Below are 16,917 nucleotides of genomic sequence, written 5' to 3'. Positions count from 1 at the left end.
TGAGCATGTGAATGAATGGAGGGAGGTAAACAAAAAATAAAATTAAAAAAGATGAGGTCTGATAGGGGAGCAGCCGGATAAGAAAATCAAAAAAGGAACAGTAATTTAGTTTATTCCAGCTATGATGCAGGTTATTCCGACTTTAAGGTAGCATCACATGGCATACTTCTGAGTCTATTCCCGAGATATTCTGTTGTACTTATCTCTGTTTCATAGATCCGTGCAATCTCTGGCACTAGAGGGTCATGTGGGTTTGGATCACATAGCAGTGAATAAATGGATAAAAGAACTTTAGAAATAGTTAAAGCGGGCTTCCCTGGTGGCGCAGTGGTTAAGAGTCCACCTGCCGATGCAGGGGACACAGGTTCGTGCCTTGGTCCTGGAAGATCCCATATGCCGCGGAGCGGCTGGGCCCGTGAGCCATGGCCGCTGAGCCTGCGCATCCGGAGCCTGTGCTCCGCAACAGGAGAGGCCACAGCAGTGAGAGGCCCGTGTACCGCAAAAAAAATAAAAATAAAAATAATAATAATAATAAAAAAAAGAAATAGTTAAAGCAGGAGAACACTGTGATCTTAGAATATCGAGACAAATGCTGCCATTACTGTTAATATTTGGATGATAAATTCTTGTAAATGCAACCTTAGGTGGTTTGAAGGGATAGTCTGTAGGAAAATGAACTGTCAAAAGGAATACACTGCCTTGATATGGGCTGTCATTAGGTCCCATAATTGTGGCTTGCCAATGAAACATATCATCCCCAACTGGACCTGCAAAACATTGTGCTGGAGGGTCACGGGCCAAATCACTAAGCTCCTTATTAATCCGTTTCAGCACCATCATCTGTGCTTTTCACCTGGCTCCTCACTATTTCAGCGTGTGCTCAAAGTTCCGGCCAAAACTCTTGATAATCCCGGCGGCTAGGAAGGATTGTCTCTTGGTCTCACACCAGCTCTGCCATACACAGGTGCAGAGGGGCCGGGGCCTCCCTCAAGCTGCGGCCTCAGCCTCCTCCCTGCGCGGCAGCTGGTGCCTCCCTAGCCCTACGGGGCTCACGCGCACGACACAGCCACAAGATCTGGTACTCAATTTAAATGGTTCTTGTTAAGAATACGCCTGCCAAACGATACTGATTTTGTGGTTCAGTTTAGAAGCTGCACAGTGACAGGGTATTTCTTTGCTTTGGAAGGGAAGTGGAAAGAGCAGAGGGGTTGGCATGCAGGCATCAGCCAGTGCTCACACCCACTAACTGGTAACCATGCTAAGAGCATTGGTACTGCTCATCTCCAGGGATTCACACACAGCCCCAAAAACAACCTGTAATAAACTGTAATAAAATGATGGCATCCATAATAAAGCATCACAGTTTATACAGTTTTCAAAATACCTTTCAATATATTAAATTCATTGATAAGCATTTTCACATATATTATCTCATTTGATGTTGTTATACCTGTTTAATACTTGATTGCAATTGTGGGTCAGGGAAGTAACTGACTGTCAGGTCACAAATGCTATCTAACTGACCAAGAAAGGCCTCAAACCCAAGTGTTCTGCCTCCAAATCCAATCTCACTGTTCTGCCCTGTACCTGAGGAAGGTGGTATAGCTGACCAAGTAGGGATCTGGTAAGAGCCTTTTTTTCAAACACACAGGAAACCTAGAAGGCATGTCCTCTTCTTAGGGGAGGCTGGGAAAAGGAGTGATTATATATTTGCTATAATTCTTTCAACTATACAAAGACACACAGACTGAGAACAATTATGTAACTTTCCATTACAAACTTCAATATTCTTTCTTTCAAAGCCCTTCAGTCCTAATCTTCGTTATACCATTTACTGTATGTATAACTCCAGGTCACCAGTGGAGCTCCTCTGGGCCTTAGTCACCAAATCTATATAACAGGGAAAATAATTTCAGCCTTAGAGGGTAGCTAAGAGGTCTTAAGTGAAATAATGTATTTGATTGACTAGATTAAGCCAGGAGCAGAGGTCTTGAGGGAGCAGAAGCCCAATTTGGATCCAGGAACTGGATCTTGCCTTTCTGTTTCATAATCCCATTCAAACAAATGAGACACAAAGATGTAAGTCCTCAAGGGGAAAAGTGAGCTAGCAATTTGGTTCCCAGCAGCCAAAATACTGTAGGATCAGCCAAAGCTTCCTAGGTTTAAAACAGGGCTCACTTTGAAAACTGTGGGGACTTCCCTGGTGGTGCAATGGTTAAGAATCCGCCTGCCAATTCACGGGATATGGGTTCGAGCCCTGGTCCGGGAGGATCCCACATGCCATGGAGCAACTAAGCCCATGCACCACAACTACTGAGCCTGCGCTCTAGAGCCTGTGAGCCACAACTACTGAGCCCACATGCCACAACTACTGAAGCTCGCGCACCTAGAGCTCGTGCTCCACAACAAGAGAAGCCACCGCAATGAGAAGCCGTGCACTGCAATGAAAAGCAGAACCCCTGCTCGCTGCAATTAGAGAAAGCCTGTGTGCAGCAATGAAGACCCAACACGGCCATAAATAAATAAATAAATACAATTAAGAAAGAAAGAAGAAAGGAAGGAAGAAATAAAGAAAGAAAGAAAATTGTGGTATTTCTGAGGTTACGGAAGGAAGGAGGAAAGAAAGAAAGAGGAAGGAAGGAAGGAAGGAAGGAAGGAAGGAAGGAAGGAGGGAAGGAAAAAAGAAAGAAAGAAAGAAAATTGTGGTATTTCTGAGGTTACATAAAATGGGTGCTGTGATAATTCAGAGAGCGAGGAGAGCATCTCAACTACGGGCCTAGACAAGAGTTAGTAACGACTCTAAGTCTAACTGCCTACATATGTGTTATACGCTGTAAACATCTCCCTCTTTTTAAAGGTAAAATGAAATTGTGCTTTTTAGTTTAGAGCACACTAGAATAAAGCCAAAGTTCTTTCTTATTTAAGTTACAAAACTGTATCTTTACTCTTCACCACAAGATGTCACTATTGCCCAAGAGCAACGTTATAAAATGCTTATTTTTATGATCAGTATCTTACCTTAATATCTTTAAGGGAGACAAACTTCTCGATACCTACTTCAATCATATCCAGCACGTGGTAGTCATACATACGACCTAGAAGGAAAATACATTTTCTTTTAACCATTTATTTTTTCCCAAACAGCTGCCTTATATTCACCTACTTATCTGCGTGTTCAAAATGTCCGAATATCTGCCTCTTTTCTTTCTCCTTAAACCTCCCAAAAATGTCTCTTCTTTCTTAAATTTTCAACTCTACCTAGAATGTACTGTTGCAACTTTGGACCTGGAAAGGATCTTAAAAGATCACTTAGCCAAACTCCCTTACTTTACAGAAGAATAAATAAAGGCCCACAGAGGGTAAAGGGCTTTTGCTAAGCCAGTGAGCATGTCAGTCCAAGCCTCAATATACAATACAGGGCAAGGGTTTATTTTCAAACGTATTCATTATACAGGTATTTATTAGGGAAGGGTTAATTTGTGTGTGTAAGTATGCTACTTTTTTTTTTCTAACTCTAATACTGATTTAGGATATATGTTTTATATTTGAAAAACTTCCACAACTTGAGGTAGGGTGATATTTACATGCCCCTTCTTTACCTGAAGACTGGTAGGTAAAAATAAATTTTATTCACACTCACAAGGAAAATAAAAAACTAGTTTAGTGCTAACTGGCTACTCCTGAATCCTCAATACCATCAATTAATCTGAGTCACAGAACTGAGTCTATAAAATAAAAGTATTAAAAAGTAAATGATATTTACCTATTACTAGATTATTTGGCCGCTTCTTATTATGGGAGCCAAACATGAATAAAGAACAATCTGACTTCTTTGAAAAAAATTCCTGTAAAACCAAAGAAATCTCCTTCAATCAATGCATAAATGTAAGAACCTTAAGAATTGTACCTCTTTGAAATAAAAGGTATCCAAATTGTAAAGGAAGAGGTAAAACTGTCATACGCAGATGATACGATACTATATATAGAAAACCCTAAAGGCTCCACACAAAAACTACTAGAACTGATCAACATAAATAAAACAAAAAGACAACCTACGGACTTCAAGAAAATATTTGCAAACAACGAGACTGACAAGGGCTTAATTTCCAAAACATATAAACAGCTCATACAAGTCAATAACAAAAAAACCAACCTGATCAAACAATGGGCAGAAGACCTAAATAGACATTTCTCCAAAGAAGACAAACAAATGGCCAAGAGGCACATGAGAAGATGCTCAACATCACTATTAGAGAAACGCAAATTAAAACTACAATAAGATACCACCTCACATCAGTCAGAATGGCCATCATTAAAAAGTCTACAAGTAACAAATGCTGGAGAGGGTGTGGAGAAAAGGGAACCCTCCTACCTACACTGTTGGTGGGAATCTTAGTGCAGCCACTATGGAAAACAGTATGGAGGTTCCTTAAAAAATAAAAAATAGGGTTGCCATATGAACCAGCAATCCCACTCCTGGGCATATACCCAGATAAAACTATAACTCAAATGCACCCCAATGTTCACTGCAGCCCTGTTTACAATAGCCAAGACATGGAAGCAACTTAAAGGTCCATCAACAGATGAATGAATAAAAAAGATGTGAGGGCTTCCCTGGTGGCGCAGTGGTTGAGAGTCCACCTGCCAATGCAGGGGACACAGGTTCATGCCCCAGTCTGGGAAGATCCCACATGCTGTGGAGCAGCTGGGCCCGTGAGCCATGGCTGCTGAGCCTGTGCGTCCGGAGCCTGTGCTCCGCAATGGGAGAGGCCACAACAGTGAGAGGCCCGAGTACCACAAAAAAAAAAAAAAAAAAAGATGTGATACATACCTATACTAAGGAACACTCCCCAGCCATAAAAAAGAATGAAATCATGCTATTTGCAGCAACATGGATGGACGTACAGATTATCATACTAAGTGAAGTCACACAGAAAAAGACAAAATATATCACTTATCATATGATATATATGTGTTATATGTGTTATGTATGTTATATATGGAACAAATGAACTTATTTACAAAACACAAACAGACTCACAGGCACAGAAAACAAATTTATGGTTACCAAAGGAGAAAGAGGGTGGGGAAGGGATAAATTAGGAGTTGGGATTAGCAGATACAATCTACTATATATATTGGGTTGGCCAAGAAGTTCCTTTGGGTCTTTCTTAACATGTTACTAGAAAAATAAACAACAAGGTCCTATTGTATAGCACAAAGAACTGTATTCAATATCCTATAATAAATCACAATGGAAAAGAATATGAAAATGAATATACATATAACTGACTCACTTTGCTGTACACCAGAAACTAACACAACATTGTAAATCAACTATACTTCAATTTAAAAAAAAGAAAAAGAATTGTACCTCTGAACTAAAAACAAAATGTACATCAGTTTTTTTCAGTGGAAATTAAAGACGACTTAATGAACTAGATAGGAATAAACAAAGAAAAAGGACTTTATTTGTAGCTTTTTACTTCAAATTTTCTGATTTGGGGTATCTAGGGAAAAGATGTAAGTTTAAGACTAAAAATATATGAAAACTACTAGGTTAATAAATTTTTAAAGGCCCTTTATTTCCAGCTATGCAGTTATTTTGGAATAGCACACCAAGTTTTCCATTTGCTGAACAAATGCCTTCACTCAAAGGACACACACGGGGCTTCCCTGGTGGTGCAGTAGTTGAGAGTCCGCCTGCCGATGCAGGGGATGCAGGTTCGTGCCCCAGTCTGGGAAGATCCCACATGCCGCGGAGCGGCTGGGCCCTTGAGCCATGGCCGCTGAGCCTGCGCGTCCGCAGCCTGTGCTCCACAACGGGAGAGGCCACAACAGTGAGAGGCCCACGTACCGCAAAAACAAAAGGACACACACGAATATACTGGGGACTTACATGAATTAATCAATATGGTTCCTTTGGATGTTTATAACTGTACTCATGAGTTTACAATGCATATACCTACTTTTCACTGCAAACTTCATCCACACAGGAATCTTGCCCTAGAGTCTCCACACCATCCCAGCTGTGACTAGTTCCATTTTATGTACCAAGCCAGGACTGACTGACAGATCTACGATGTTCCTACCAGTTAAGAGATATCTCCTCCATCTGGCTCTCAAAAATATTGACTTCTGGGCTTCCCTGGTGGCGCAGTGGTTGAGAGTCCGCCTGCCAATGCAGGGGACATGGGTTTGTGCCCCGGTCCGGGAAGATCCCACATGCCGCAGAGTGGCTGGGCCCATGAGCCATGGCCGCTGAGCCTGCGCGTCCGCAGCCTGTGCTCCGCAATGGGAGAGAGGAGAGGCCACAGCAGTGTGAGGCTCGCCCAACCCCAAAAAAAAAAAAAAAAAAAAAAAATTGACTTCTATTACAGATTTGAGAGGGATGGAAACACAATTATGGGGTTTCAATCCTGGACACCTCCTTCTACACTAGTGCCTATACTTTATATCCTACATACTTTGATTCAGTTTATTGAGATTCCCAATCTTAGCACAAAAATTAGATTGAATGTGTTCTTGTCTAGTTCTAGCATAGTTGGAAAAGCTTCCTAAATTAATGACAAAAATGTTAAAGAACATTCGAAGCAACCACAGTCCTCAACTTTTCTTTATTGAGTGCAAGACCCCCTGAGGTATGGGCCCCTCGTTTGGTTATCATTCATTCCAGTGTTTAAGCAGAAGCAAATAGGAACAAACAACTACCTACGTGCCTATCCACTCCCTATGTAGAGGATACAGAGTCAGAAAGTCCAAGAATTCTGGCTTTGCCACTTGCTATGGGATCTGGTCAGCCTTTCTGAGAATTAGTTTTATCATGTGTAAATCAAAGACAATAACACTTCCTGAAAAAATCTGCAAGGGCCACATGACACGTCATATGGGAAAGCAACTTACACTGTGTCTGGCACAAAGCAGGTGCTCAGAAATGTTTTTTAAATGTCCATATCAATGAAAATCCTTTCTTAAAAAAATTTTTTTTTACATTCTCATATTAACACCCCAAAGCTTTCCATAAACTACCTTTCACATATATATAGTACTCACCTGTCATCCTTCTCCATAAAGTCCGGTTTTTGTTAAAATTCTACAGCAAGAGTAGACAAATTATCTTCAAAAGACTAGATAGTATATATTTTAGACTTTTTATATGGTGTAAAAAAAAAATTTTTTTTTAATGTAAAAACCATTCTTAAAAAAAAAAAAAAAAAAAAAAAACCATTCTTAGCTTGTGGTCCTCACAGAAACTGGGATTTAGCCCACAGGAGGTATATTTGCTAACTCTTGTGCTAAAGCACAGTTCCAAGATTACAGTGTAAGAAATGTGCTATTGGGGGATGGGCAGTCAGGAGGAGGAATTCAACCAAATTTCCAACATGATCACTGTTTCCACAGCCATTTTGAGCTCTAGTGGTCTGAGATTTATTACAGCCAATGAAATATCTCCTGTCTCTGGAAGTGGGAGATCAAAGAACGGAAATGCCACAATTTTAAGTATAAGAAAAGCTGTCATATTGACACTGGATTGAAAAAAAAGTACAGAATGCTACAGATTCTACCACATAACACTTCTACAAAGTGGTCACTCAACTGAAAACACCATGGTGTCACAAAACAAAATCAGCCCTGGATAAGTCACGTGTGGAAGAGAGAGATTTCTGGGTTAGACCCTCCATTTTTACTTTCATGATCTCTTCAAAAATGATGGTGAAAAACCCAAGACTATGATAAAAGCAATTTTATTAAAAAAAACTATTTATTTTGACAATATTTTCTTAATATAATTTTCACTGCAGTTAGTTGCCAAATTAGGATAAGACGCTCAATTTCAGTTTTCTAATTAGTTATTGAGATTCTTTTCAAAAAATTTTTCTTTTAAATTCACTAACTAAAAGAACAAGCAATGGCGATCCTGTCAAGAGAACATAATCATGTTCTGATTCTTTTTAGGTCAACTTAAATAGTTTAATCCACGTATTCCCTTAAGATTTTCTTTAGTAAGAAACAAATATCATCACATACTCAAAGTCCACTCATCATTCCCCATTTATTATATACCACCTTTTATCTTCTGATTTCATTCACTAGACTTTCATTTAGTTTTGATTGCCAATACACTCAAACGGGAATTTGATTAACTCCAGTAAAGCAACTGACAATTGTTAGTAATCATTTGGGTAGTGTTTCTTGTTCTTAAAACACTCAAAAAAAGAAAAGTAAAATTTTTTTAAATCGAACTTGCTCTATAAAAATAGATCCATAACAAGCTTCCTTTTGACAATCCATAATTATGCACTTAAAATGTAATTCAATTTTTAAAAATTCTATCAATATAATTGCAAGCAGTGAATACATAACATTCAGTGAAATGTAAGCTCTATAGGCATCTTTTTGAAAGTATAAGTCTTATTTCCGCTGCATTCTGCATCAAAATTCCCTCACATAGGATGATTTCTAATTCAAAATCATAAATTAGGAGTACTGTTAAATTAAATGAATTAGTTTGAATAATCACTTATATGCCTTCTTAAATCAGAAAGATTCTACTTACCAATGATGTCTGATCCTCAAATGGTCTTGTAATATTTTTCCTAATATTAAAAAAAGTTACCCTAATTTTAATAATCTTAATAAGTAATTCACCCATAACAATAAATATTAAGTAAAGATAATTTTATATTCAGATGATTAAAAAAAAGAAGCTAGAAGAATATTTATTCATTCAAATATTTATTTAATGCCTATTATGTGCCAGGCACTGTTCTAGGAGCTAGGGATACCATAATACCATGTCAAACAAGATCCTTGCTTTCACGGAGCTTACATTCTAGAGGAAAAATGAACAATTTCAAAAAGTAATATCTGTTGTGACAAAAATAAAATAGGGCACTGTGTTAGTGTGAAGAATGCAAAATGATTATTTGAGCTGAGACCTGATAAATGAGGAGTTAGCCATGGAAAAGTTTTGAGGTTAAGAGTATTCCAGGAAAAGGAAACAGAATAAAAAAAGATTCTGAGATGGAAACAAGCTTAGACTATTCAAGAAACAGACGACAAATGTCACCGGAGCTTAGTGAACAAAGGGTTAACGGTGGGGTATGAGGTCAAAGATGTAGACTTGGCCCAGAATATGTAGGGCCTTGTTCATCAAGGTAAGGAACGTAAGTTATTAAAAGAATAACAGGAAGCACTGGGGGGTTTTAGGCAAGACAGTGATATGATTGGATTCAAGTGTTTTTTTGTTTTTTTTTTTTTACTTATTTTATTTATTTTTGGCTGCGTTGGGTCTTCGTTGCTTTCCCCGGCTTTCTCTAGTTGCAGTGAGCAGGGGCTACTCTTCGTTGCAGTGCACAGGCTTCTCATTGCGGTGGCTTTTCTTGTTGCAGAGCATGGGCTCTAGGTGTGCAGGCTTCAGTAGCTCTGGCGTGTAGGCTCAGTAGTTGTGGCTCACAGGCTCCAGAGTGCAGGCTCCAGAGTAGCTGTGGCACACGGGCCCAGCTGCTCTGTGGCATGTGGAATGTGGGATCCTCCCGGACCAGGGCTCGAACCCATGTCCCCTGCATTGGCAGGCGGATTCTTAACCACTGTGCCACCAGGGAAGCCCCAAGTGTTCTTTTTTTTTTTCTTTTTTTGCGGTACGCGGGCCAATGCAGGGTACATGGGTTTGAGCCCTGGTCCGGAAAGATCCCACATGCCACGGAGCAACTAAGCCCGTGTGCCACAACTACTGAGCCTGTGCTCTAGAGCCCATGAGCCACAACTACTGAGCCTGCATGCCGCAACTACTGAAACCCATGCGCCTAGAGCCCGTGCTCCACAATGAGAGAAGCCACCGTAATGAGAAGCCCACGCACGGCAACGGGTAGCCCCTGCTCACTGCAACTAGAGAAAGCAGCAACAAAGACCCAACACAGACAAAAATAAATAAATAAAAAAAATTTATAAAAAAAGAAAAAGGAAAAACTGGTGCAAACCAAATCAAGCCTGTGATTTAATTAACATTATTGTACCAATGTTCATTTCTTACTTTTGCTAACTGTATTATGGTTATGGAAATTATAATATTAAGAGATGCTGGGAGAGGGTATATGGGAACTCTACTATTTTTGTAACTTTTCTGTAAGTCTATCACTATTTAAAAATAATACATAATGCTATGATTACAACTCTGTAAGAATATTCAGTACAAATGAAAACACAGACAGGAAACAAACAAATTTTAAAATACTCATAGCAGGACTTCCTTGGTGGTCCAGCAGTTAAGACTCCATGCTCCCAATGCAGGGGGTCAGGGTTCGATCCCTAGTCAGGGAACTAGATCCCGCACGCCGCAACCAAAGGCCCAGCGCAGCCAAATAAATAAATATTTTAAAATAAATTAATTAAATAAAAATAAAATACTCATAGCTATGTATGTAAGGAACTGTAGTATTTTTTAACCAAAATATTTTTCTAAATCTCCCATAAAGTGGTTGGTTGTTACTTTTATAATGAAACAATATAATTTAATAAGTGAAATAAAAGAAATCATGACTTACTTTTTATACAGAACTCCATATGGTTTCTTCAATGCATACTGTAAAACATAATTTATAGCTTTCAAAACAAAGCACATTCTGAAAAGCAGAGGTAAAAATCAAGCATTATAACAGTCATTATACAAGATTATCCTGGTCCCTGAATCCTATTCTGCTATCTTCTGCATGGCTCCCTTTTGATCACTTATAACTTGCAACACAAGCTTAATATTCTTAGCTGGGAGTTTCCTAATTAAAAATTTCTATGCCCTTTCAATATTCTATCCAATTTAAATGATTCCCTTCATTTCCTTAAATTCTAGCTTCATCTAGCCCACTCTCCTTTAGCCATCCCCAATTATCTGCAGTTCCCCAAATGCATCATGCTCATTAACACGCCCTTTTGCACAAGCTTTTTCCTCAGCCTTGGAAGCCCTTCTCTTCCGCTTCCTTTTCTCCTTCTTGTTCCAACTCCTCCTTCAAAATGATGCTTAAGTGTCATCTCTAGGAAGCCCGTCCTGTGTGTGGCAACCCCCGTGGGATTTTAACTCAGCCTCCCATCCTATCCTGTGTGCAGCTCCAGCACAGCACTTCATTCACAATGCTGTTAACTTTTACTTGTCTGTCTTCCTCACTAAGCTCACTGAAGGGAAAGACTGTGTTTTATGTAACTATTAATCCCTAGCACCTAGCACAGTAGTTGGTATTGTTGAAAGAACAGATAGTAATATGCAGTTACCTCGTTTTACAAATTAGATATGTTCCTGAAATGTGAGTAAATCAAATGCTAGTAATTGGAATTAGGTGAAATTTACTAAGGGGACTAGCTGCTGTAAGGAAAACCAGTAGTCAGTGCCTTGGTGAGACGTTAGCTTTTCTCTAAGGCTAGCATTTCTTAAGACAAGCCAAATTTATCTATTATTTCTCAGGCAGTCCAACTAGTACACTAAAAATTTCCTAAAATGATTTCAACACCATTTAAAAAGTAAGTATATATATACGTACCACATCTCTAAGTACTTGTGTCACTGTTGAACTTGCATTGCCTCCTTTAATCAGCATAGCATTTTTAATATTTTCACTGAGCTTCGGTTCTCTTTTCTCAAGGAATCTCTTGGCTCTTTTTGTTTTGGGCTTTCTATTTGGAAAAATCACAATTCATAACAACTTAAAACATGTTCCTCATATTACAAAACCATGACTTATGTGCAAATTCTTAAAAATCAACAGGACATTACATGACATTTATCAGTTAGGATTCCACCACTAAACAAAATCTCACTTTTTAGTAATATTAGTAAAAGATATTCAGCTATTACTGTTAAATAAGTGTTAATTTTATTAGATATGGTCTTTAAAAAGACTCCCATTTTTATATTCCCAGCATTCTTTTATTACTGTTTTCTAAACCTTTTATTTAAAAAAAGAGATAGAACTTCCCTGGTGGCACAGTGGTTAAGAATCCGCCTGCCAATGCAGGGGACACGGGTTTGAGCCCTGGTCCAGGAAGATCCCACATGCTGCGGAGCAACTAAGCCCGTGCGCCACAACTCCTGAGCATGTGTTCTAGCGCCCACGATCCACAACTACTGAGCCCACGTGCCACAACTACTGAAGCCTGCACACCTAGAGCCTGTGCTCTGCAACTAAGAGAAGCCACTGCAATAAGAAGCCCGCGCACTGCAACGAAGAGTAGCCCCCGCTCGCCACAACTAGAGAAAGCCCGCACGCAGCAACGAAGACCCAATGCAGCCAAAAAATTAAAAAATAAATACAAAAGGCATTTAAAAAAAAACTAACCTAGACCAATCACTCTGCAAGATATGAAAGGAAAACAAATCCGTTATTCTGATTGTATGATGTGACAGCAGGGATAGAATGCTTTTATACACTCTGTTCACCTCTGCTTACACTACAGTGAGAATCTTGATTTTCCAACAGTTCTCTGCCATCTACTGAAATAATTCCTCTTCTCTTAAATAACTATGACCCTCCCTCCTTCCGGTCCCACGGACACTTCGTGAAGTAAAAGCAAAACAGAATATGCACAAACTTACTTTACCATGCAGATTTTAAAAATTCACCAGATAAAATGTCAAGCACATTTAAAGCTTCTAATCATTTACTGGTTGATAAAGATACACAGTACTTTTTAAGTCAAACGAAGAGAGATTTAGTGTGTCTATAACCCAATAAAAGTACTATATGTTCTATATTCCATGTGCTTTATTACTTCTGACTAACCAGCAACTAATCCAAATAACACCTTGTACGTTTTATTAGCTGTTTGTCCCATAATGAGACAGTAAACTAGTCTTACTCATTTTTGCGGTCCCCGCAACTGCAGAGGAATATTCAGCACATGTGCAAAAATCGCTGATTTAATGACCAAAAGAATAATTTGTCCTTTTGATTACATGTTAACCCAGGTAAAACTTAGAAAACCCATAGCAAATAACAGCAGAACTATTTATGAGATCGATAAACATTTTCTGGACTAATATAAAGCAGACATTACCCAAGGATAACTCAGAGAAGTGTACAAGTATGGGAAAGAGAAAAAAAGCTAATGAGCATCTCTACGTGCTGCCGCAAAGCCTTTACATATATTCTCGCAAATATTCCTCACAGTTCTATGAAGTACGACTATTATGAACGCTATTTTACGGAGTAAACTGAGACTTAGGGAGACTAAATGGCCCAGTCACATAGCTTTAAGTGGACGGGCCCGGACTGTCACCTAAATCTGTCACATTCCCAGGCCTGTGCTCAGAGCACCTCACTCAGGTGTTCTGTGCCCAGAACACCTCTCTCACCTTCCTCTCACTTCTGCGGAAGCCGAGACACTTCTTATTGTCTAGGATAAAAGCGGCCAACGTCTCGGTGCCACCTCCACGCCGCGGCTCCCACACACGGCCTTCCCTGCTCTCCGTCTCCCTGCAGGCCGCCCCAACAGACGGAGACACAAACTAGTGGATACATCCCGCACGGAGTGGTAACGGGTGTGAGGAAGGAGCGTGGGCGGCCAGGAGGAGCGGGAGGCAGAGGCGCTACTCCTCCGTCCCGCTACAGAGGCCCTTCTCCCCAACGTTACCCGGGGAAAGAATCCACTGCACTTACACAACTCGATCCAAAGCGTCCATGCTACCGCAGCGCCCACCTGGCGCACGCACGTGTACCGCAGGGTTACAGGAGATACAGCAGCGCCTTGACCGAGGCGGAACAGGAACTTGGGCGTGACCTCACTTCCTGGCACCACCGCCGACGTGGAGGCTTGGAGGCGCTGGCGGCCGTTTGGGATGAAATAGCGCTCTGTTTCCTTGGTTACAGGTGTTTGTCTTGGCTCTTTTCCGGAAATCAACAGGCTCCTCTTGGAGCTTGATGTACACAGCTGTGTGTGATAGACCAGGGTTCTCGGCCTTCCCCAATCAATAGAAATTGGTAAGAGGCCAGTCAAGAAATTCAGACAAGGCTTTTGGGGGGCTTCTGTGGCTGCAGGAAGGAGCAAAACCAAGTAACAGGTTCCCTTGCTAGTTCCCGAAGGTAGGGGGTGGGGCGCAGGTGAGCTGGTTCCTTATATGGGGTGAGGGTAGGGTGTGTCCAGGGGTGGGCTGGAGGGGTAGCTTAGGTGGTTTGCTCATGCATTTGGTGGTGTTGGTTGCAGGGGGCATGCGCAGTACCCTGCTTTTGCCCCCTTTGCTCCCAGCTCTGCAAAAGTGGCAATGGGGTTTTTCTGATCTTTTTGTTTCTTGCCCATAATTTGCCCCAACTGTGCATGCACATATTTTTAGTCTCTTATAGTTTCTTTATATTTTGTTACTCCAGGAGACGTTTGTTCAGGTGCAAGCATTGCAGCACTGCAGGAAATGGTCCCAGGTCCCAGCCTGTCTCATGTGTATACCTGGACTCAGATATTCAGGGACCAGGTGTTATTCATCTGGGAATCCTCCAGGATGCTAGAAAGGTTGGTGGCATGGTAGGTACTCATAGTCACTAAAATTACCAATGTGAAATATGCACTGTTGACAAAACTGTGAGATCAGTGAGGCAGAGTTTATAAACAGAGTTTATAACTGCCACAGTGCCTGGCACATAAAATGTATGCAGAAAATAACACTTCTGATTGTTATTTTCCCCCCAATGTTTAAGTTGTTGTATACATCACATACCATAAGTTACCGCGTAAAGTGTACAATTTCTTTTTTTTTTTTTTTTTTTTTTTTTGCGGTACACAGGCCTCTCACTGTTGTGGCCTCTCCCGTTGCGGAGCACAGGCTCCGGACACGCAGGCTCAGGGGCCATGGCTCACAGGCCCAGCTGCTCCGCGGCACGAGGGATCCTCCCGGACCGGGGCACGAACCCATGTCCCCTGCATCGGCAGGCGGACCCCCAACCACTGTGCCACCAGGGAAGCCCACAATTTCTTGGTTTTTAGTATATTAACAAAGATGTACATCCATCACCACTATCTAATTCCAAAACATTTTTATCACCCTCTCATAACCCAGTAGCACTCTCCACTTTCCACCCTTGTCAAACCCTGGCAACCACTAATCTATGTCTCTGTAGATTTGACTATTGAGAACATACCATATAAATGGATTCATACAATATGTGGCCTTTTGTATCTGGCTTATTTCACTTACTATGTTCATAAGTGTTCATGTTTAAGGTTCATATGTGTTGTAACATGTATCAGTACTTCTTTCTTAGTACATTAATTTCTTTACTTAGGACTGAATAATAGTCCATTCTATGGATATACCATGTTTGTATATCCATTCAAAAATTTATGAACATTTGTGTTTCCACTTTTATACTATTATGCATTATGCTGCTTTGAACATTTATGTACAAGTTTTTATGTAGACTTGTTTTCAGTTCTCTAGGAGTAGAATTGCATGTGGTAATTCTATGTTTGACATTTTGAGGAACCGCCAAACTATTTTCTGTCTGCACCATTTTACATTTCCATTAGCAATGTAAGATGGTTTGGAATTGGTTTTTCTATTGGTGCTGTAACAAATTACCACAAATTTACTGTCATAACACAAATTTATTATGTTAGTGTTCTAGAAGCCCGAAGCCTAAAATTAGTTTTACACGTCTAAAATTAAGTTGTCAGTAGGGGTACATTCCCCCAGAAGCTCCAGGGAGACTCTGTTTCTTTGCCTTTCCAGTTTATAGAAGCCGTTTGCATTCCTTAGTATTCCTCCATCTTCAAAAGGCATCACTTGAACTTCTGTTTCTACTGCCACAACTTCTTTTTCTCTCTGACACTTCTGAATCCCTCTTATAAAACCCGTGTGATTACATGTGGCCCAACTGGATAATCCACAATAATAACCCCCATCGCAAGATCCTTAATGTAATCATATAGCAAATTCCCTTTGGCCAAATAAGGTAACATATTCACAGATTCCTGAGTTTAGGCATGGGCATCTTTTTTTTTTTTTAATTTTTACAATTTTATTTATTTATTTATTTTTGGCTGTGTTGGGCCTTCGTTTCTCTAGTTGCGGCGAGCGGGGGCCACTCTTCATCGCGGTGCGCGGCCTCTCACTGTCGTGGCCTCTCTTGTTGTGGAGCACAAGCTCCAGACACGCAGGCTCAGTAGTTGTGGCTCACGGGCCTAGTTGCTCCGCGGCATGTGGGATCTTCCCAGACCAGGGCTCGAACCCGTGTACCCTGCATTGGCAGGCAGATTCTCAGCCACTGCACCACCAGGGAAGCCCAAGGCATGGGCATCTTTTGGGGAGAGCATTATTCTATTAATCACAGGTTCCAACTTCTCCATTCCTCTCCAAAATTTGCTATTGTCCATCTTTTTTCATTAAGCCATCCTGGCAGGTGTAAAGTAGTATCTCATTGTGGTTTTCACTTGCATTTCACTGATGACAAACGATTTTGAGCATTTTTTCCATGGGCTGATTGGCCATTTGTATACCTTCTTCAGGAAAATGTCTATTCGAATCTTTGCTCATTTTTAAATTGGGTTGTCTTTTTATTGTTGGGTTGTAATAGTTTCCAATATATTCTACATACAAGTCCCTTATCTGATATATAATTTGAAATATTTTCTCCAATTGAATAGGCTTTTTCATTTTCTAGATAGTGTCCTCTGAAGCGAAAAACTTTTCAATTTTTTTTTTTTTTTTGTGGTGGTATGCGGGCCTCTCGCTGTTGTGGCCTCTCCCGTTGCGGAGCAGAGGCTCCGGACACGCAGGCTCAGCGGCCATGGCTCACGGGCCCAGCCGCTCCGCGGCATGTGGGATCTTCCCGGACCGGGGCACGAACCCGTGTCCCCTGCATCGGCAGGCAGACTCTCAACCACTGCGCCACCAGGGAAGCCCAAACTTTTCAATTTTGATGAAGTCCAATGTATCCATTTTTT

The 16,917-nt window shown here is 40.7% G+C and overlaps 1 protein-coding gene across 2 annotated transcripts in view; it reads right to left on the bottom strand.

Annotated features, from left to right (window-relative positions):
* RPF2 (ribosome production factor 2 homolog) overlaps positions 1–13,668 on the bottom strand; it is a 33,876-nt gene extending 20,208 nt beyond the window's left edge. For both annotated transcript variants that reach the window (XM_007451576.1, XM_007451575.1), the window contains exons 1-6: positions 13,644–13,668; positions 11,529–11,661; positions 10,545–10,582; positions 8,558–8,597; positions 3,764–3,845; positions 3,019–3,095 (exon numbers count right to left, since the gene is read on the bottom strand). In XM_007451576.1, the coding sequence (XP_007451638.1) occupies positions 3,019–3,095; positions 3,764–3,845; positions 8,558–8,597; positions 10,545–10,582; positions 11,529–11,661; positions 13,644–13,666 (393 nt within the window). In that variant the 5' untranslated portion in view covers positions 13,667–13,668. The remainder of the gene's footprint in view (positions 1–3,018; positions 3,096–3,763; positions 3,846–8,557; positions 8,598–10,544; positions 10,583–11,528; positions 11,662–13,643) is intronic.
* Between the last annotated feature and the right edge of the window lie 3,249 nt (positions 13,669–16,917).

The sequence above is a fragment of the Lipotes vexillifer genome, unplaced genomic scaffold, assembly GCF_000442215.2.
Source record: "Lipotes vexillifer unplaced genomic scaffold, Lipotes_vexillifer_v1.1 scaffold721, whole genome shotgun sequence".
Lineage (NCBI taxonomy): Eukaryota > Metazoa > Chordata > Mammalia > Artiodactyla > Lipotidae > Lipotes > Lipotes vexillifer.
The sequence above is the reverse complement of the archived record's forward strand: the minus strand, read 5'-3'. Positions and strand labels throughout refer to the sequence as shown.